At 43.3% G+C, this 22,581-nt stretch overlaps 2 protein-coding genes across 5 annotated transcripts in view; both read left to right on the forward strand.

The window, feature by feature from the left end:
* The first annotated feature begins 762 nt into the window (after window positions 1-762).
* Window positions 763-17,071, forward strand: LOC110492140 (5'-nucleotidase domain-containing protein 2). Of its 3 annotated transcripts, none has more exons than XM_021566186.3 (14): window positions 763-1,337; window positions 5,270-5,454; window positions 5,583-5,657; window positions 5,750-5,805; window positions 5,882-5,975; window positions 8,276-8,404; window positions 8,918-8,978; window positions 9,091-9,193; window positions 9,653-9,754; window positions 9,843-9,924; window positions 10,012-10,098; window positions 15,782-15,922; window positions 16,096-16,160; window positions 16,305-17,071. In XM_021566186.3, exons 1-14 carry the CDS (start codon window positions 980-982, stop codon window positions 16,564-16,566), a joined length of 1,800 nt encoding a protein of 599 aa, XP_021421861.3. In that variant the 5' UTR covers window positions 763-979; the 3' UTR covers window positions 16,567-17,071. The 3 variants fall into 3 exon arrangements, 2 of the variants coding, with proteins under 2 accessions (XP_021421861.3, XP_090057778.1); XR_016487054.1 differs by having other exon boundaries at window positions 781-1,337; window positions 13,290-15,922; XM_090201652.1 differs by lacking the exons at window positions 763-1,337; window positions 5,270-5,454; window positions 5,583-5,657; window positions 5,750-5,805; window positions 5,882-5,975 and adding an exon at window positions 8,014-8,139.
* A 453-nt stretch (window positions 17,072-17,524) lies between these two features.
* The window catches only part of LOC110492141 (rap1 GTPase-activating protein 1), a 133,092-nt gene continuing 128,035 nt past the window's right edge, over window positions 17,525-22,581 (forward strand). Inside the window, exon 1 of one of the 2 annotated variants that reach the window (XM_036947073.2) lies at window positions 17,525-17,614. The gene's annotated coding sequence lies outside the window, so the exon portion shown is untranslated. The remainder of the gene's footprint in view (window positions 17,615-22,581) is intronic. The other variant, XM_090203105.1, reaches the window with a different exon arrangement.

Below are 22,581 nucleotides of genomic sequence, written 5' to 3' on the forward strand. Positions count from 1 at the left end.
TAGAGGCAGCAAGGTGGTGCGAACGCCAAACATTTAAAAGTACTATTTCCCTCCCTAGTGTGTTGGGATGGATGGGTAATATCGCATTACAACCCTTAAAGAACTACGGTTGTATGATGGCCTGGAGGAACCATTCATGTTCTCGTTCCACTTAGAGAGACATTATGAGATGTTCTATGTGGAGGCAAAATTACTGTTTTTGCCTCTTTAGAGGAGCAGGAGGGAAGCCATTTTTGAGGAGTGGTCAAACCTTGTTTTTGTCTGCTGTGTTAATTGTTTCAATTGATAATTGTGTTGTTTAGTAAAGATGATGTAAAGTCACCCGAGTCTCTGATCTCTGTACTGGAGCTGGTATAACTTCATGTACAAAACACATTCAGCTTGTCAGTATGTCTATATGGTATAGTCTGTCTCCATTCTCATAAGGAAAGTAAATAGCATTATAAATCAGGATAGGTAGTAACTGTGTATATACGCTCAATGGAATAATATAATGACAAAGTTATAACATTTATCAACACAATTTGAACAGTATATGACATACATAACAAGTATGTTGTTCACTGCAACAATATCAGTAGCTTGTCTCAAATATAGCATGAAGCAAAAAGTGTTACAACACATGTGCTGGTACCACTTTAAATAATATTTCTTACGATCTTCAAAAATGAAACACGTTTGTATTCAACGTGTGCCTTGCACGAAGGTGTGTGTTCGTATTCAGTGTCTGACTGTCAAACCTCAGATGGACAAAAAAAAAGTAGGCGGGGTCAAACGTTTGACTCCGCCTACATTGAGCCCTGCCCGAACTGCACACTGTAGTCAGGGGTACTTGGAGAGTGAGAAGTCAGGCCTTTCATGTCTGCATGCTATTTATTTTATGTAAGCAGGTACCAAGTTCATTCGTCAAGTTCCGTTAAAGCAATTGTAAACTCTACGGGTATATTTTTACGCATTGGTTTCGCAGTTTTTTCTTAGAATGGCCTGCAAAAAAGTGGGTACTACACTGGGCCGTGCATTGTGGCAAAACGGTAGCAGGACACCACCCCTTTCAAGATCTTCGAAAATTATAAACTTTTCAACAAGCAGGGAATTGAAAAGTGAAGAGAAGAAATGTAAAGATCAAAGCTGTGAATCCAATTGCAGGTCGGCGGCGATGCCTTTACCTGCCGCTTGCTCCTCTACACCTGCCGCTCAAAGACATCAGGTTGGGGGCAAGAAGGGTCCCGAGGAGCCGTTGACAGTGCCTGGACGATCGTACTCCTCCACTGCCCCAAAAGCAGATCATAGGACATACTTATGGGCACGTTATAATGAGATGAAACGGCTTGTGCACGGTAAGTAGTAGACTGACCTCACAGTCGTCCTTTGTCATATTTCCTCCCCCAAACCTACTGCAAATTGAGAAATCATGTGACTAAACTGAATAACAATAAGAAAGTATACTATGAAACAAATACATTATATAAAGAATGATAGCAAAAAGCTTTGGAGCACCTTAAATGAAATTTTGGGCAAAAAGTCAAACTCTGCTCCATCATTCATTGAATCAGGTGGCTCATTCATTACGAAACCTACTTATATTGCCAATTACTTTAATAATTTGGCGAGGTGTAGCAAATTTATGCATGACATGACAGCAACAAACGCTGACACTACACATCCAAGTATAACTGATGAAATTATGAAAGAGAAGCATTGTAATTTTGAATTCTGTAAACTGAGTGTGGAGGAGGTGAAAGAAATGTCTATCAACAATGACAAGCCACCGGGGTCTGACAACTTGGATGGAAAATTACTGAGGATAACGGACGATATTGCCACTCCTGTTTGTCATATCTTCAATTTAAGCCTACAAGAAAGTGTGTGCCCTCTGGCCTGGAGGGAAGCAAAAGTAATTATGCTACCCAAGAATAGTAAAGCCCCCTTTACTGGCTCAAATAGCCGACCAATCAACCCTTAGTAAACTTTTTTCTTAAAATGCTATTTTACTGTAAACAAATTGACAACAAACTATCAGCATTGCTTTTGGGAAGGACATTCAACAAATGACTGATGATTGGCTGAGAGAAAATGATGATAACAAGATTGTTGGAGCTGTTTTGTTAGACCTCAGTGCGGCTTTTGACATACATTACCGATCATAGTCGGCTGATGGAAAAAACATTTTTGTGTTATGGCTTTACACCCCCTGCTATATTGTGGATAAAGAGTTACCTGTCTAACAGAACACAGAGGGTGTTCTTTAATGGAGGCCTCTCCAACACAATCCAGGTAGAATCAAGAATTCCCCAGGGCATCTTTCTAGGCCCCTTACTTTTCTCAATCTTTACTAATGACATGCCAGTGTGTCCATGTATGCGAGTGACTCAACACTATACACGTCAGCTACTACAGCGAATTAAATCACTGCAACACTTAACAAAGAGCTGCAGTTAGTTTCAGAATGGGTGGCAAAGAATAAGTTAGTCCTAAATATAAAAAAAAAATATATAAAAGCATTGTATTTGGGACAAATCATTCACTAAACCATAAACCTCAACTAAATCATGTTGAAATTGAGAAAGCTGAGGTGACTAAACTGCATGGAGTAACCCTGGATTGTAAACTGTCATGGTCAAAACATGTTGATACAACAGTAGCTAAGATGGAGAGAAGTCTGTCCATAATAAAGCGATGCTCTGCCTTTTTAACAACACTATCAACAAGGCAGGTCCTACAGGCCCTAGTTTTATCACACCTGGACTACTGTTCAGTTGTGTGGTCAGTTGCCACAGAGAGACCTCGGAAAATTACAATTGGCTCAGAACAGGGCAGCACGGCTGGCCCTTAAATGTACACAGAGAGCTAACATTAATAATATGCATGTAGATTTCTCATGGCTCAAAGTGGAGGAGAGATTGACTTCATCACTATTTGTTTTTGTAAGAAGTGTTGACAAGCTGAATGCACCAAGCTGTCTGTTTAAACTACCAGCACACAGTTCGAACACCCATGCACACCCCACAAGACATGCCACCAGAGGTCTCTTCACAATCCACAAGTCCAGAACAGACTATGGGAGGCACACAGTACTACATAGAGCCATGACTACATAGAACTCTATTCCACATCAGGTAACTGATGCGAGCAGTAGAATCAGATATAAAAAAACATGAAAATACACCTTATGGAACAGTGGGGACTGTGAAGAGACACTCAGGCACAAATACACATGATAAGACACGCACTCTACAAACACGTACACATGGATGTTGTATTGTAGATACGTGGTAGGAGAGTAGGGGCCTGAGGGAACACACTTAATGTGTTGTGAAAAGTGTTAGGAAATGTAATATTTTAAATTGTATGTAACTGCCTTAATGTTGCTGGACCCCAGGAAGAGTAGCTGCTGCCTTGGCAGGAACTAATGGGGACCCATAATAAACCCCAGGAAGAGTAGCTGCTGCCTTGGCAGGAACTAATGGGGACCCATAATAAACCCCAGGAAGAGTAGCTGCTGCCTTGGCAGGAGCCAATGGGGATCCTTAATAAATACAACATACAAATAAGCTCAATGTCAGCACGGTAAACTTCAAAGGATTCCCATAATTTGTGATGTGCGGACACTTATAGTGATGGGTGCTGATGGGGAGTGATTCAGTACTACTCCCCATCTGCTGCTGATGGTCTTGTCATGTCCTGGTTGAAGACATTACCGTATGCACAGGGATTATATGAGTTCATCCTCTTCTAGACCAGTGCTGTAACAGTTCATCCCTTCCCTAGGTTTGAAAGTGGGTCAAGCATGACAGCTGGATGGCAATCCTGTCATTGGTCTTGTTTTGAAAAAATGAAAGTGAGACAAATTGTTGTAGCCAACATACTCTATAATTCTACAGGCTATATTCAAAAAACGATCTCAGAACCAATCCCAAACCCCTACAGGACAGGCCATGGTCTCTGACACACTCTTTCTCATTTACCCACTAGCCACACGATTGCATATTCTGATTCATTATCTACTCCTTCTTTAGATTGTCATCATTATGTCAGCACACAAACACATGGCCATAACCTCCACTATAAAGACATAAGAAGGATCGTACTTGGTAATGTAGGTAGAGGCAAAGTTAGAGGAGAGACACAACTCTTAGAGAATGAGGTTACAAGCTAGATATGGTCAATCTATCACGTTGAAGGCCAGCTGCCGTCACTTGTCTCATCCAAAAGACCTTGGCCCACTTATCTGTCATAGACAGCTAAAAATGAAACACGGTAGCGTCGTCATATTCCAGGGATTTAGTGATAGATTGGGAAACCGTTGGTGATCCTCTTTTTAATCTGAGTCTGTGTGTTTGCTGTGTGGCTGTTACGATTGTTCTGGAAGAACCGGGTTGTAAACACGCAGAGCAATCACAAATAGACACTGACCATGTTTCCATAAAATATTTTTTTGCGAGAGGGCTAGAGATGCAATCAATTATGATAAACTTCACTGGGTGGTGAAAGTGCACGGTGATGAGCTTGACGCTCCTTTCCAATAAATATCGAGGGTCTTATTCTGGTGACATGATAATCGATGTTTGGCAGCAGTTTGACAAATAAAAATAGTCTCGCTCTTTTGTCCATAATAATAATCTCATCATGTAGGCTATCTGTGCGCTGTAGCCAACAAAGCGCAGATAGCGCTGTTGGTTAGAGCGCACGTGCCAATACCAGACTGGGCACATTCGCTATAAAACATTGTGAGAAAACCATCCGTAGAGTTGAAAAGTCGATGGAAACCCATTTAACTTGTATTTCTTTATTCGTTCCATGGGAATCTTCCCTCAAAATGCATTTGCATGTGCGCTAGGTCTAGGTCATCACACACAGCCTTTTATTTGCAACAAGTCATTTTGATGGAAATAGGCATATTGTGTTTATGCTGATTTTAGAATATTCACATGAAAATCAGGGATTTTGCTAAATCTTTATGTCCAGTGATTTAGATTATAAACACATTTGGCTGTGTGTGTGTGTGCTCCGCAAAAGTTAATTTGCCTCTAAATCCTGTTCAGTGTTTCACATTTTTTACCCCCTATGAATTCCCTGTAATCCTGTTGTTGCTTGCCTCACTAAGCTCAGTACTTTGCTTCAGGTACAGTGCAATTGGCATCATCTAAAAAAAACATTAGAACTTAACATTGAAGTCCCAAATGGTGTAAAGTTGTAGTTATAAACATAGTATCGGTCTATTATGTTGTCTCTCTATTACAATGTATGTCTCTGTGCTGTCTCTTTCCAGACCTGATCCCACCAAGTGTGTGTAACCTGCTCAACTCCTCCACTATCTACGCCAACAACGAGGTCAGCCTAGCGGAGGTGGACATCTATGGGTTTGACTATGACTACACCCTGGCCCTCTACTCGGATGCCCTCAACACTATGATCTACAACACTGCCCGAGACTTCCTCATCGAGCACTTCAAGGTGTGTGTTCTCTAACTAACCCGCCAATAGACTAGCACATATTGTATATTCAGTTCTCCTGATAATTCCATGTATGAGAACAGTTGTGGGCCCTTCTAATCTGAGCATCTTCTGCTGTTGTTTGACAGTACCCTGAAGGTATCCGCAAATATGACTACATCCCCAACTTTGCTGCACGGGGTCTTCACTATGATATTCAAAAGGTAAACCCCATGAAGCAGTTCTGCCCCTCTTTTAAACATCCAATCTCAAGGTGCAGTGCGTTTACAGTACTATATGTTTTGTCTTCCCACAGGGCCTCCTGATGAAGATAGATGCTTTCCATTACATTCAGCTGGGGACTGTGTATCGGTGAGTTTTGTTTATGGGTTGGTGAATAACACTCTGCAATGTCAGTCAGTGCACTAAAACTGTGTTGACCCTATAGGGGGCTGAACCCAGTTCCAGATGAGGAGGTCCTGAGGCTCTATGGGGGGACGCACCATGTCCCCCTGCAACAGGTCAGCGGCTTCTATGGAAAGGTCAGTGACTGTGTCCTTGAAGAATATATTACCTCTGGAGTTGCCTGTTAAAATATTCACTCTGAGTCCATTGACAGGATCAAGGTATTTTGTTTTAATCTGCCGCCAACAGTTATGAGGACAGGTCCTTAAAATTACATTACCTTTAGACGCATACAAAGCTCTCCCTCGCCCTCCATTTGGCAAATCTGACCATAACTCTATCCTCCTGATTTCCGGGAAGCTTTTATGAAATCCCGCTTTGCACTCCGACGAACCATCAATCAGGCAAAGCGTCAATAAAGGACTAAGATCGAATCATCCTACACCGGCTCCGACGCTCGTCGGATGTTGAAGGGCTTGCAAACTAATACAGACTACAAAGGGAAGAACAGCCGAGAGCTGCCCAGTGATACGAGCCTATCAGACGAGCTAAATAAGTTATATGCTTGCTTCGAGGCAAGTAACACCGAAACATGCAGGAGAGCATCAGCTGTTCCGGACGACTGTGATCACGCTCTCCGCAGCCGATGTGAGTAAGACTTTTAAACAGGTCAACATTCACAATGCAGCTGGGCCAGACGGATTACCAGGACATGTACTCCGAGCATGCGCTGACCAACTGGCAAGTGTCTTCACTGACATTTGCCAGTAATATCAACATGTTTCAAGCAGACCACCGTAGTCCCTGCCTAAATGACTACTGACCAGAAACACTCACATCTGTAGCCATGAAATGCTTTGAAAGGCTGGTCATGTATCACATCAACACCATTATCCCAGAAACCCTAGACCCACTCCAATTTGCATACCACACCAACAGATCCACAGATGATGCAATCTCAATTGTACTCCACACTGCCCTTTCCCACCTGGACAAAAGGAACAACTATGTGAGAATGCTATTCACTGACTACAGCTCAGCGTTCAACACCGTAGTGCCCTCAAAGCTCATCACTAAGCTAAGGACCCTGGGACTAAACACCTCCCTCTGCAACTGGATGCTTGACTTCCTGATGGGCCGCCCCCAGGTGGTAAGGGTAGGTAACAACATATCCGCCACGCTGATCCTCAACACGGGGGCCCCTCAGGGGTGCGTGCTCAGTCCCCTCCTGTCCTCCCTGTTCACTCATGACTGCACGGCCAGGCACGACTCCAACACCCTCATTAAGTTTGCTGATGACACAACAGTGGTAGACCTGATCACCGACATTGATGAGACAACCTATAGGGAGGAGGTCAGAGACCTGATCGTGTGGTGCCAGGACAACAACCTCTCCCTCAACGTGATCAAGACAAAGGAGATGATTGTGGACTACATGAAAAGGAAGACCGAGCATTCAGTGATCACGTTGAGGGAGAGGTTGTTGTCCTTGCACCACACGATCAGGTCTCTGACCTCCTCCCTATAGGTTGTCTCATCAATGTCGGTGATCAGGTCTACCACTGTTGTGTCATCAGCAAACTTAATGAGGGTGTTGGAGTCGTGTGAATGCTCGGTCTTTCTTGAATTATTTGTTATTCTTATCTCTTACTTTTTTGTTGTTGTTGTATTTTCTTAAAACTGCATTGTTGGTTAACGGCTTATAAGTAAGCATTTACTGTTGTAAATTGTATTGTTCTATTCGGCGCATGTGACTAATAAAATGTAATTTGATATAAGCATTGTATTTTGTAAGCTCGACTTTTGTCATTACTCTTTTAGCAACTGACAAGCAACATTTCACTAATCATCTAAAAGAGCTAATCTGCTACAGGATGTTAACGTTAAAGCCTTTTTGTAGTTTTTTAAAAATTACCAGTTATTATTTCACAAATCTTAATACATCTCTAGATGTGGTCTGACAGTCTGACTGTGGCATAGTGTTTGTTCATCAGGTTCAGTCTGTAGGGCCAGGGGCTTTGATGTTTTCACACAGGTTCACATTCTTTACATTCTTCTACATTGAATGCAGCACTGTGGAGGGAGCACACCATGCCTCCCCTGCCTTCTAATCTTCCATCACAAACATACGCCCACTACCCACAATCCTCTGGGTCTGGCACTGGGATCCCTGTCTTTATAAATTAGGGATTAGCTCTGTGTACAGGCCTTGCTCCCTGTGGACACTGGTTTCATTTTTTCCTCCATGGAAAGTAACTGGTTCTAAACATGGTGCCTCATTTGAGCTAGAAGCATTAGGTGGTAATATAATGTTTATAAATAAGTATTTCATGTACATTTTGAAACCGCATTTCTCTAATCACACCCAATTTAGAGTCATGGTAATACTGTATATTTTTTATAAGAATACAATAAGCAGCTGATTTATCATCCACAGGGACCCAAGGTTAAGCAGTTCATGGACATCTTCTCCATCCCAGAGATGACCCTCCTGGCTGTGGCCAATGATTTCTTCATCTCCAACGACATCGAGTACGATCCCGAGCACCTCTACAAAGACGTTTCAGTGAGTGTCTCAGCACACTCTCATGCCATTTATCACCTTGTGTAATGTTCTTTCCCTCCCTCTTGCTGGTTTTCCAAACCCTCTGCCAGGTTAATTTGACCGTTTGGACACAGTGGGGGGTTTCAGCACCAGGTTCAGATCTCTGTCCTCCTCCTAGAGAGAGGTTGCCAGGGATTCAGACATGTGGACTAATGAACAATAGCTGTTCTCATTCCATACTGGGGTCAAAGGGTTTAGCTTACAGTTTGTCCTTTTCAGATTCACTTTGTCTGCCAGAAGAAACAGACGTGATCTAGCTTTGACTTTATCCTCCCTCCTCCTTTTCGTAACCAAGCTCTTCTGCCTGTTAGACTGGGTTGGAGTAGAGAGTGTGATATTCAGAACCTGACTATATGCACTATGAGCATGTTGAATTTATCCTTATCTGTAGATACATGTTGTAACTGAATTTAAGTAGATTCATTGGCACTTGTTATTTGCATAATGCATAATGCATGTTATTTTTATCCTCAGGAAGCCATTGGAATGGTTCACATCAAAGGCTACATGTACAAATGGATCATGCAAGATCTGGGTGAGCGATGTTGGATTCTGTTTGTGGTCCAGTCAAATACCTTATTTTCAGAAGCCTGCAGAATGTTAAAGCTTGACATGTTGTTATTTTTCCCCTCATTTCCCATCCATAGAGAAGTACATTCTGGGAAGGGATGAGACTTATGCTGTTCTGCATCGCCTGGTCAGCCACGGGAAGAAACTGTTCCTCATCACCAACAGCCCCTTCAGCTTTGTGTGAGTTTCCATCTGAGGATGAAGACCCAGGGTCATGTTGGTTTGAATGACGTATTGATTGGTTGGTGAATCGACCACAGTTACGATGGATCGTGGAAGAGGATGAGTCATTCTCCTAATGTCAATGACTTGTTTTCATGGTTACCCAACATGATTGACAGAGGAAGCACAAACACTGACGTATCATTCAGTCAGAAAACTATTGACGAATGGGAAGAGTGGGCAGAAGCACTCACAGTCAGTCTGCACAGTATATTTTGGTGAATGGAATGAGCCACACCTCTGTTGCTTTCTCTGTAAGATTGGTAATGGCTGAAGTGGAACGGTATCAAATATATCAAGCACATAGTTCCCACGTGTTTGATGCCATTCCATTTGCTCCGTTCCAACCATTATTATGAGCTGTCCTTCCCTCAGCAGCCTCCTGTGGTCCAGTCACTCTGATATCTCTGATTGTAGGGATAAAGGCATGAGGTACATGGTTGGGAAGGACTGGAGGGACTTCTTTGATGTGGTCATCGTTCAGGCAGACAAACCACACTTCTTCAATGACTGTGTCAAGTGAGTATGGAGTGTTCTTGTTGACCAGGTTGTCATGTGTTTATTGGGACCATATTCAATTTGCTCGCCAATGTTGCCCCTTTTACAGACCATTTAGACGCCTGGATGGAAATGGTGACCTCCAGTGGGACAAAATAAACAGTCTGGACAAAGGACAGATCTACAAACAAGTGTGTACACCTTCAATATTAAACTACAATGCTCATGACCTCATTTCCCCCTTAACAGAATACTGAGGCATTTAGTTTGTGTTTCAGGGAAACCTGTACGACTTCCTGAGGCTGACAGGCTGGAGAGGGTCCAGTGTGCTATACTTTGGAGACCATCTCTACAGTGACTTGGCTGTGAGTGACTATTTTATCACTATGATTGAAAAATATGGTTTGGTTACAAAATCAAAGGACCATTCAAATAGATAGAAAACTCAGTTTCCAGGTTGGTAGTAACCACTACAGCAATGTCCATCCAAAACAATGAGGAGACAGTATTTCCAGTTTAGTTTTTTTTTAATGGACAGAAAACAAACACACACACACACACACACACACACACACACACACACACACACACACACACACACACACACACACACACACACACACACACACACACACACACACACACACACACACACACACACACACACACAGTCTGACCACAAATTGAAAACACTAACAAATAGCTAATGCTACTAGGCATACTAATGCATTCTCAATGTAAATGCTAAAGCTAGCACTAATGCTGGCGGGAGCGCGAGCTAGCTAACAAACTCAACATAAATGTCAAAATACAACAACAGGAAATACTTAGCTCCAAAACCGACATTAAGATCTTAAGGCGCTTACATTTGAGATGCATGCATAATAAAATGTTAGATAGCAAGGACATTGTCCACAATAGGAAAAAGGTTGCTGAGTGAAAAAGGTGATGCTTGTCAGGATGGAAAGCCATGTTATCTGGCTTATGCCCTGCCATGCTAGGGGTCCTAAATGAATTAACCTGAAGTCTTGGCAATAGAGGCTGCTGATTGGTTAATATAAGAATGACTGGGGTGACCTTGGTCAAAAAGAAAACTAAAGGTGGTTAAGGTCTGAAAACTGCCTGACTAAACTAACCAGAAGGGAGTGCTACAAAGCTGGCCGTTTTTTCATCCGCCCCCAAATGTGTTGAACGAATTTGCTTCAACTGACATGCCAGCTAAGGGTCAGTAGCTTCTTGAGGAAGGGTGGACAGCTGGATAAGCCGAGCGACAGTGTCACATTCTGACCTTAGTTTATTTTTTATGTCTTTGTGTTGGTCAGGGCGTGAGTTGGGGTGGGTTGTCTATGTTCCTTTTTCTATGTTATATTTTCTACGTGTTTGGCCTAGTATGGTTCTCAATCAGAGGCAGGTGTCGTTCGTTGTCTCTGATTGAGAATCATACTTAGGTAGCCTTTTCCCACCTGTGTTTTGTGGGTGATTGTTTTCTGTTTTGTGTCTGCACCAGACAGAACTGTTTCGGTTTCATTTTTCGTTCGCTTGTTGTTTTTGTATTTAAGTGTTCTGTTCTATTAAATATCATGAACACTTACCACGCTGCGTATTGGTCCGATCTGTCATACTCCTCGTCAGAGGAGGACGAATCCCGTTACAGACAGGCCTGACGTAGGTTCTGTCTTTGACTTGGATCTCCACTGTCCTCACTTTCCCGCCTGCTTCAGGGATAACTGACTTGACAGTTCCAATTTGCCAGAGCGCTCTAGAAGACTGATTGTCCACGATCATCACAACGCTCCCCACGGCAAGGTCTTCCTTACCCCTGTGCCACTTTTGGCTTTTGGCTCCCTTGAAATGTGTTCCTCAATTGGACAAGATCTCAAAAGGGCTTTCCTCTGCGAGTGATGAAGCATCTCAAAAGCATCAGGAACGAATTTGTATCTATGTTCGACAATAGATCCACCTGTACAGATGATGCCCTGTCTCTTTTCATTTCTTTAGCCAATCTTGATAATATACGGTCCAATGCATTCCACACCTGTAGTATAGAACGTCGGCTTGTAGAACCGCAGTTGGGCTGGAGGCAGGTCAGCCATCTTAGGTATATCTGTATGGCATCACCATGCTGGAAGCGACAGATAGCTGCCCCCCCCTCAGAATCCAGATCCCTCGAAGTAACTCGACAAACACCCTCTCTGCTTGTCTGCTTGTCATATTTCTTAATTAGTAGCCTTGTGACCGAATCACATCTCCGAAAGCCTTCAATTCGGATCTTTCCGGAGTCGTTGTTGTACTCTGGGGCCAGAGTCACCAGACGGCTGCTTGGAGGAACTGGCTTTACCTGCTTCTAGTAGGGAGAGGTCTTCTGGGAAACTCTGACTGGGCATGTCTGAGAACTTTGAGTTCGGCTTGCTTGAAGTTGTCAGCTGAGGATATTTTGGCACTACTGTCCGCCTCGTGTAGTGACTGCATTGTGGCTTCCACTAGCTCCTAAAAAGTGTTTTTACTGGGAAACATCAGGGAGAGACAACTTAATGTCCGCTGACAGGAGTCCATATCAAGTAAGCTTCCACAGCCCCTGTCAGGTCTTCTCAGCCAGGATGCCATAGGAAGGGAGGACATTGACTCCAATGATCATGTTCTGAGACGGTGTCTTGCCGCGTATGATGGCATCAGCTGGATTGCGAGTCATGCCATTTTGGAGCCACTCTTGATATTGCTGCAAGGAATGCCACCTAGACCCGCCCATTGGCATCTTCAGTGCGGAGGTACGCGTCGGCACCATACGCATGCTCTGAAACATCACTGAAGACATGGACACTTCTTGTGCTGTCTGGGAGGTCCATCTTGGCAGTGTGACCTGAGGCACAAGTAAGCCATGCGTGGAGATTTTCAGGTAGATCTGGGTCATCCCAACCCCTTTTCTTGTCTCAGAGCCTCTGGACCATGGCCTTGGCCTGTGTGGTGTATGATGGAGGTCTTAGAAATAGACTTTGGGAAAGCCCACCTAGACCCGATATGCGGAAATACTGTGAGCGAGTGACAGGGAAAGCAGGGAGAATGGAGGAAGAGACAGCAGCCAACCAAGCTGACTCGTAATATAGTAAACTAATGGCTGCCATAGCTAGGTTATTTATCATCAAATATGATTATGTAGTACCTGTTTTGACTGCATCAAACCCGGGAGAAACTAGTTAAGCTAGCTAACGTTAGCTAGTTAGGCTAATTGAGGCTGCAGTGCATGCGCTTTCTCCTCCTACAGGTACAAATAACAACAGCAGAATATTAGGTAGCAGCCTACTTGTTGGCTCTTGGTCGTTGTAGCCTATCCTTCTCCTTTAACTTTTAATTCCGTCATTTTAATTTCATCTTCCATTGATTAGCCTAGATATCTCCTAACGTTTGCCACACACAGAGGCTCTATGACTGTAGCCTATTGCCGCTTTGATGACTTATAATTGGCCAACATCAAGCTACACACGCCACGCTACACTCTTGAGAAAAGCAAGAGCAGCAGCATTAATGATAACCTTTTTCTCTCTCCCTCTTTCTACTGCAGCTGTCACGTTCGGATCTGTACGGCCCCTTCCGGACAAGTCAGTTAAAATTATACATACCCGTGACAATCATATCATATCAGATCTGACCCAGACTAGTGACCATTTTTAGAATTCTGGATCCGGACCTACTCGGGACCTGGATCAGGTCTCAGGTATTCGGGTCCAGATGGATTCATGAAGACCTCTAGTGTATGGGATGATGAAGCTGAGTGCATCGTACTGGCTCGTACAGCTTTCTCCATATATTGTGCATGGTGGGCCCAGCTTTCTCCATGTGACCATGCTTGTAGACCAGAGTGTCAGACAGACATTGCCATCCTGGGTGAACCAGAGCTCACAAAGAAGTACTGAACAGGCAGTGCTTCTCCCATGACCTTTCCACCGGAGACTGGTACTGTACAGGCTTTGGCTTTGTCCTTTCTTTGCTCACCTCCGCGGAGGCTGGTGGTGGTCTTGGGGAAAGTCTTGTCTTTTCGCTGATCACTGCGTGAGCCAGGGTGGTCCCTGCCTTGGTCGCAGCTGAACTGCGTGCCATCTTCTTGCACTCTCACTGTCACTCCCTGGCAATAGAGAGGCTTTTTATTCTCTATTTTGGTTAGGCCAGGGTGTGACTAGGGTTGGCATTCTATGTTCTTTTTTCTATGTTTTTGTATTTCTTTGTTTTTGGCCGGGTATGGTTCTCAATCAGGGACAGCTGTCTGTCGTCTCTGATTGAGAACCATACTTTGGTAGCTCTTGCCCACATTTATTTTTTTATATTTTTTATTTCACCTTTATTTAACCAGGTAGGCTAGTTGAGAACAAGTTCTCATTTGCAACTGCGACCTGGCCAAGATAAAGCATAGCAGTGTGAGCAGACAACACAGAGTTACACATGGAGTAAACAATTAACAAGTCAATAACACAGTAGAAAAAAAAGGGGGGAGTCTATATACATTGTGTGCAAAAGGCATGAGGAGGTAGGCGAATAATTAAAATTTTGCAGATTAACACTGGAGTGATAAATGATCAGATGGTCATGTACAGGTAGAGATATTGGTGTGCAAAAGAGCAGAAAAGTAAATAAATAAAAACAGTATGGGGATGAGGTAGGTGAAAATGGGTGGGATATTTACCAATAGACTATGTACAGCTGCAGCGATCGGTTAGCTGCAAATTCAGGTGGTCAACAAGTATATGCTTCAAGTTTCAATCTGTTGCATCTACGGGCAGCACATTCTCGAGGGCTAACACCTGTGGGTCTTATTTGACGAAGTTGGGGATGTTAGGAGTTGGTTCCGGTAGGTGCGCTCCCAGCTGGGCGGAGAAGGTGTGCGGTAGCGGACTGGTGTGTGACAACGACGATCAGGTGAGTAGTCGCAGTGGCGGTGATCAGGTGAGGGCTGATGACAGCGATCAGGTGTAGGCTGACGATGGCGATCAGGTGTGGCTGACAGTGGGGTTCAGGTGTATGCTGACGGCTGTTAGGTATAGGCTGACAACAGTGGTCAGGTGTCGGGTGTCGGGTGACAGCGGCGGTCAGGTGTCGGCTGGCGATAGCGGCAGTCAGGTGTAGGCTGGCGATGGCGGCGGTCAGGTGTAGGTGATGGCTCACGACAGTGAGGATTTGATTGAGTTGATGATGACGATGATGACTGGTCTGGGTCGGGGAGCTCTCTGATCCTGAGTTCTTCAATGAGTTGTTCGTTCTTATGACGCTGCCTTTGTGACCTCGGTGTGTCCTCTCTGGTTGTCACCAGCTATGCCAGCTCAGGCTGACGTTGATCTTGATGACCTCGAGTCGGGGTGTGCCTGCTGTGGGGTGCTGGTGAGTTGGCAACCGATGAGAATGAGACTCCATCCTCAATGTTGCGACGCAGCCTGGGAGGTGAATTGAACTGCTGGATACTCATTGAAGCAGATGAGGTTAGCTCTTCCTAATAATTCCATTATCTCACACCTCAACTTGTCACTCTCCTCTTCAGTTAGCTTCAGGCACGTTGTGAGCGTTCTGGAAGAAGAGCGGGTGCTTCTCTCATCTTTTGTAGGAGTTTAACTGCTGCAGGTCTGGTTGTGAGAGAAAGTAATTCCTCCCACAGCGACCTCTACTCGTGGTCCCTCGTTGGGGTGGTCTGTATGGTGTTCTCTTCCTTGACCCGTAGCTTACCTCAAAATCGACTAGACGATTTGGAGAGCGAGTCTGATGGAGGTGACGAATCATTACTTGTGGAAGTTGTTCTCTGGTGACTGCCATCCTTGGGCTTTAGCAGGTATTGCTTCCGGCTCATAAAGTCCATATTTTTCAATTATGATAATGATAAACTAGGAACCAATATACTACACACATATTGAACTCCTATAAACCCAATTATAACAATTATTAAATGTGTCTTCATGCTGCCTGCTGAGAGGTGAAACCCAAGCTCACTCTTTGGTGAACAAAATATTATATTGTATTATATTCTTTCACTCACTAATTAAACCTTGGAGCTGGTTTACTGTCTTTTACAAGGATCTGATGCTGCGTCATGGGTGGCGTACGGGAGCCATCGTGCCTGAGCTGGATCTGGAGACCAAGGTGGTGAACACAGAACAATATGCCCAGAGCCTCACATGGCTTCAGGCCCTCACAGGCCTGCTGGAACGCATGCAGGTACACTCCTCTGGGGAATAGACACTGGCATGTTTTCCCTTCTCCCCATATTGACATACATACAAGGTCTCTTTTGAATTCATTATTTGATAAGGAGCTGTATCTGTACATCTTAAGTAGGATTGTCAAGTTCTTCCCATACAGTAGCTGACTCTTGTCATGTCCTTTTGTAGATGCATCGGGATTCACAGTCTAGGGAGGTTCTGCAGGATTGGCTGAAGGAGAGAGAGGAGCTCAGGTTGGTCAGATGGATTTAGTGGTACTAATTGAGTACCTTTTTCTCTGGACATTGAAGTGATTAGGATTTCATATCTGCAGAGCCTGAAAATGACCCACTTGTATTTGTATTATCTCTTCCTCTCTTGTCCCTTTTTTATTACAGACTAAGAACAAAGAACCTCTTCAACCCCCAGTTCGGCAGCATCTTCCGCACCTGTCACAACCCCACCTACTTCTCCCGCCGCCTGTGTCGCTTCTCAGACGTCTACATGGCCTCCATCAGCTGCCTGCTGAACTACGACCTCTCCTACACCTTCTACCCCCGACGCACCCCTCTGCAGCACGAGGCGCCCCTGTGGATGGATCAGCTCTGCACTGGCTGCATGAAGACCCCCTTCCTAGAGGAGATGGCCCACATTCGCTGAGCCAACAATGGGTTCTCAGAACTGGGTTCTCAACATGGACATAAAAAAACAGACCACTAGGGGGAACTGTAGATTAAATACATTTAGGTTATTGCTCTTACTGTAAGTGAACACTGTGAGTATTTTCATGGCCTATATAGGAGTTACTCTGTGGCAGACCTGATGTAAATGAACTAATCATAGACACGAAATAATATGTTTGCACTTTATAAACCTCAATCACCCTTCATTGTACATTATTAGTTATTAACTAACGGGTAACACCCATCTCTGTGAGACTGGCACACAATACAGCTGGTTGCATTTGATGACCGGCATGCAAAGACAGACGAAGCATGTGCCCATAATGGACACTGTCTGTTCTATGGAGAAGACATAGCTAGTAATGTATGTTGTTCATTATGTATGTTGAAAATACCGTAGCTGCTTTTAAAACCTGTTTTTGTGCCTGTATACATTCAATAGAGTATATGACCAAATTAAAATACATTTGTCACTGATCTAACACGAGGCGGCCAGTAGTTTCATTTGTCGTGATGTTGCATGTGTCGCCTATGATTGTTGAATGTCCATAAAATCGAATTATGCATCGTGAGAATGAAATGTATAAATCGAGAAATGTGTATGAACCTTTGAGGTAGGCATCTATTTGAATGGATTAGAGCTTTTCCCAAGTGTACCACTTCCTCAGCTATCACATAGGCTAGGTCTAGACTACTTACTATCATGAAAGCACTTTGCCAGGAAATGTTTCCATAATGCATTTTTACATTTCATTTCACTGCTGTCATCAGTCAGAACTTCGAGAAAAAACAACGGTTCCCAGGCAAGAGCTGGCATATGTTCTTGAAGCTCCTAGTATGATATAAACTGAAGGCATAAGCTATTTTGCACATTTTTCTTCATAATGATCTCATTGGCTGGTGGTTGCACGTCGCTAGGCAGCACCTCACCACCAGCGTGAGGGTACCAGTGCCACCTCAGCTGCGCACGAGACAGACCAAGCAAGCTCGCAAACTCCTGGCTGCCACTCCTGTCAAAGAAAGAGGTAAGCAGAAAAACATGCATGTTTGATACTTATTTAAAGCTTTATTGCGTATTGAATCTGGTTTATTAGGATACATACTCGTTTGAGAGTGTTTGTGTAGTTTAAACGGGCAAGGAGTGAGAATTTGAAAGTGAACATGTTTGAACATTGAAATTGTTGAGCTTTTTTGCGACATTTCTTGTTCAGTTGTTTTCACTTATATAGACCGCTAGAACATTTCCATAGAAGCCATGGAGCCAAGTTGTATTCATATAGCCACTAAATATCATGCTAGTTTTAATACTGAGTGTATGAATTGTAGCAAAGGAGAATGGGAGTCGCAGTTCTTTTAATCTTTTCTACCACAGAGGAGAAAGCTAAGAGAAATATACATTTTAAAGCTGAATTTAAAGGTACTAAATGTAACAAACTATTGTTGTCAAATTGACTGGGGTCAGAAAATATTTTGTTGTCGAATTCACTGGTCTGTTGTTGAGTTGACAACAAGAGCCGGTCTGTTGACCAATAAGAAGGCTGCACCATTAGAATGCAATTTGGGGCAAAATATTTGTGGGGGTAAAATGTTGTGAAACATATCATTCCACTATTACTGTAGATGCATCAATGACATTTTCTGAAATTACACTGCAAATTGCATGTAGCATTAGTGTCAGATGAATGTAAACAACAACAACATACATCAGGGTGTGGTTTAGGAAGTTGCATGCCAGTAAACCAATATAAGGAGGAGCTGTCACAAGCAGAACTCTCAATAGCAGAGGCATTTTCTTCCTTGATTTAATTCCCCAAGACTCTTGCTGTAGTTACCCAGCTGGTGTATCTATCAGAATGGGTTGTTCACATTAGCCTTTTAATTGGGTCCCATGTCGGTTAAATTGATTTTGACTGTAGCAGCATGTTATGCGTAGGTTATCTCCTCTGACATGTATGATGTATTGATTGATATTCTCCTTGTCTCAGCTGTTCTAAGGGAATTGACCTGGTCATGGAGCTGACAGGGGCTGTACATCATGGAACTAAACTGGCTTATAGGCCATTCATCATGTTCACCAAAGCCAGTAGGGGGGTTCGGGGGCATCCTCCCCTGGCATTTAGCTGTTTAAATAAATTTTGCATGAATTTGGAGCACTTTGAAATTAACATTGAGAGATTAGATGTGCAGTAATTATAATCCATAGAGCAGCTTTAAGTGATACAGTCTGCTGTGTGCTCACTCCTACTCTGCCTCTCTCCATCACTTTCTCTATGTCGTCTGTTGCTGTCCCTCGTGTCTGCCCTCGTCTGTTGCTGTCTCTTGTCTATCCCCCTCTCTCATCTTGCCCTGGTTGTAAAAAGTGTAAAAGTGAACAATTGTTTTAATAGTAATTTTAAAGGCTTTTCCACCTCACCTGTAAATTCTTTGTAAACCATGTTTTAATTTTTCACTGTCTGTATTTCACCTGTTATAATTTGTGCAAATAAATAAAATGAAATAGAATCTATAGAACAGCTTGAAGTGATACAGTCTAATGTGTGCTCAACCCACCTCTGTTCTCTCTCCATCTCTTGTGCCACTTTGTGTCTAATTTGGTGTCTCTCCATCATATCCTTATCTTCTGTTGCTATCTCTTTGTCTTGTCTGGTGTCTCTTTCCATCATCTACTTTTCTGTTGCTGTCTCTGTATCTGGTGTGTCTCTTTAGTTTTTCAATCTAAAACGGTCAAGGGGATACTGGGGTAGCTTAACTTGTTTTGGGCCTGTGTCTGGGTCACCTAAATCATCCTCATCCCTAAAGTTGCCACTGGCTTTTGCTGTCCTAAGTGATCCACTGGCCTGCTATTCTCATAGGTGTCTCGTGGGTGTCGTGTGTGTGTGTGTGTGTGTGTGTGTGTGTGTTCGCACATGGGAAGAGTTAGCCAAAGTATTTAGCCAATTAGCTTCAGCCTGCTGGTGTGCAACCTGCTTGACTGACTCTCCGGGGCTATGTTAGGGACCGTCAATAACTTACACAATGTAAACGGGACAGTATCTTTTCGTTGTCTCATTAAATGTTTTCAATATTTGATATGAATTTCTACAATTTATCGTTGGTTTTAAGTTTTTAAGTCATTGAAATTTGGAGCTATTGGAATTTTAACATATTGTCCCATGTACAGTGAAATTTACCAACGGTCCATTATTAGCCCCATAGGGATATTTAAAGTCAACCCAAATTTACCACAGGCATGACGATAGGGTCGCCTGCAGCTGCACTCTGAATTGATGATTACTTGTGTGCTGCCAGCTGTGGGCATATGGGCAGGATTGAAACAAACCCAACCTTAATTTACTTTGTGATGCAGTCACGACGTAAATTCTCACAAAACTCTGTTTTGGATGAGACTGACTGTGACAAAAATGATCCTATTTACACTGTGTAGTCAATTTTAACAGTAGGATAAATGTTTCTGACTCATATTGATGCAACATGGGCTGTACAGTAACAGACAGTTACATGACTTACAGCATGATCAAGCAAGTGCATTTTTCAGAAATTTCGGACCACTAAACAACTATTGATTTAGAACCACAAAGAGTTACCGCAAGTCGCAAAGAAAACAGGAGCAGCCTCCACTATTCCAGCACCATGTCAACATCAACATTTCAACATCAACAAATCACCAATCAACTTAAGCTAAATATGATGAGCCTCATGGTTCGGATTTCTGTGTGTGTGTGCGCGTTCTTGTAAGTAGAAAAATATGTTGACTCACCCTACTTCTTGAGAAACGACAATTTCATCCTCTCTTTCATGTTGACGAAACGGTCTATCACTCTGTCATACAGTACACACTTTTATTTTTTGTTTTTGCTTCAAACTTTCATTCAGGGGCAGTGTTAGCTAGTTAACATTAGCCTTCTACTGTACATCTAGCTACATATTGAACTTCCATCCTCTCAGGCCAGGGGCACAACAAAGGTTGGATCAGAATCGTGTTATAAAATCATTGGCCAGTATGGAGTCCAAATCCCTATCTTCATCCATGGCTAATTTCGGAAAGGGCTAATTTTAGCTAGCTGGCTACAGTAGCTAGCCACCGGAGGATAACAACAGCTCGCTCAGTTTAGCTCAACGCTGATTGACTAATGTTTTATACTTTTTTTGTCAAGGGAGGCCAGATGCTCGCTAGCTTCCCTTGCATTCAATGCTAGGGACGGCAACAATGTCATACTTGTTTGGACCAGACATCAGATAGATGGCCTACACGTAGAGAAACAGAGGGGCGCTGTTTCGCTCGCTTGGATGCTTTCTCCTGTGAGATACATTCAGCCTCTTACAAATTGTAGGAAAATTGTGAAACACAGAGAGATGAAATATACATGATTTTATGTTTTGTAAACAATTTATTGGTCCATTTTCTGGGGAGTAACCCTTCCCTTGGCATCCATGAATACACACCATTGTAGGACAATATCCTTGACTAAATTACTTAATGTCTCCTTCCATACACTGCCATGGATAATTGTGCTCAATGTATAGGACCGAAGAAAATGTGGCATTTTCTGGATGTGACATTTTCTGTGTGTCTCGGTGTCTATCGATCCATGACGACCATGTGAGACACTTTCTGTGAGACTCCGAGTGAAGAGCTTCCTGACTGGGGGTGCGTCCCAAATGGCAGCCTATTCCCTACAAAGTGCAGTGCACTAGATTGAGAAAAGGGTGCCATTTGGGAAGGATCCTGAATGTTTCCTCTTCAGGCTGCTTCAGAGCTGAGCAGTGTGTGTTTTCCCAGGTTGACCCTCCAGCATAGGTAATGGGCTGCCAGTACAGTGTTCCCCTTGGCCCACTGTGTCGGTTGACAGTTGGTTGGCATCGTCTAAAAACAGATTCCCCAGTATCTTGCTGTTGACAGTTGGATTTGTGATTTCCTCTCTTGGCAAGGATTTTTTTGATTGAAATCCAAGTGAAAGAAAGAGTTTGAGTATCTAATTATCGCAGAAATTGTTGTAAATTCGTCAGGGTATGAACTCTACAAGGTGTTGAAAGCGTTCCACAGGGATGCTGGCCCATGTTGACTCAAATTGGCTGGATGTCCTTTGGGTGTTGGACCATTCTTGATACACACGGAAAACTGTTGTGCCTGAAAAAACCCAGCAGCACACAAACCGGTGCGCCTACTACCTACTGCCACACCCCGTTCACACCCCACACTTAAATCTATTGTCTTGCCCATTCACTCTCTGAATGGCACACACACACAATCCATGACTCAATTTTCTCAAGGCCTAAAAATCCTTCTTTAACCTGTCACCTCTCCTTCTGATTGAAATGAATTTAGCATGTGACATCTATAATGTATCATAACTTTCACCTGGTGTCACCTGGTCAGTCTATGTCATGGAAAGAGCAGATGTACAAATGTTTTTTTACACTCAGGATATGTATTATGGTCTCAGTGTCATGGTTCTGTGTGGCCGCAGGGCTGACTGCATGTCTGACCCTTTCCATAACCCTATGTCCTCAGGGAAGTTTACACATCCGTTCCAGGAGCACCAGATGGCAACACTGGTTGCATAAAGAAGATCTTTCTTTTCCCTAAATCGTATCATCTAAAGAATTAGGCTATCCAGACCTGATTTACCCAAGCAATTTTAAATTAGAGAGAGGCTTTTTGTTAATGACATAACAAAGTGCACATCATGTGTCTCTTTGGCTAGGGCAGGGATCGGGGTCTTAACTAAATGCTGCGAGTTAGAATAGTAGAATACACAAGTAGAATATACAATTTTGGTTGTGCATCAGCAGTTTTTCTCTTATGTCAGTCACTGATAGTCAGTCAATTAGCCCATGTCAGCTCACATTTTTAGATTGCTAAGTTCGTTTAGTGGCCAGCTATCCAAACTTGTTATCATGGTCAAATTACCGGCCCAGGGGCCACAATCGGTTTTGTTAGTCAGTCTCACTCGGATATCATTCTGCAAATATTTCTCTCCACCCTATGGCA

Source organism: Oncorhynchus mykiss, chromosome 16 (genome assembly GCF_057628025.1).
Source record: "Oncorhynchus mykiss isolate SJ-2025 chromosome 16, ASM5762802v1, whole genome shotgun sequence".
Taxonomy (NCBI): domain Eukaryota; kingdom Metazoa; phylum Chordata; class Actinopteri; order Salmoniformes; family Salmonidae; genus Oncorhynchus; species Oncorhynchus mykiss.

What these genes read in the sequence shown, in the direction of transcription:
- LOC110492140 (XM_021566186.3), top strand. Translation starts at nt 980, where the DNA reads ATGGCCTGCAAAAAAGTGGGTACTACACTGGGCCGTGCATTGTGGCAA. An exon ending in ATGGATCATGCAAGATCTGG is followed by an intron (nt 8,979 to 9,090) that starts GTGAGCGATGTT and finishes TCCCATCCATAG; the next exon opens with AGAAGTACATTCTGGGAAGG. An exon ending in GCCTGCTGGAACGCATGCAG is followed by an intron (nt 15,923 to 16,095) that starts GTACACTCCTCT and finishes GTCCTTTTGTAG; the next exon opens with ATGCATCGGGATTCACAGTC.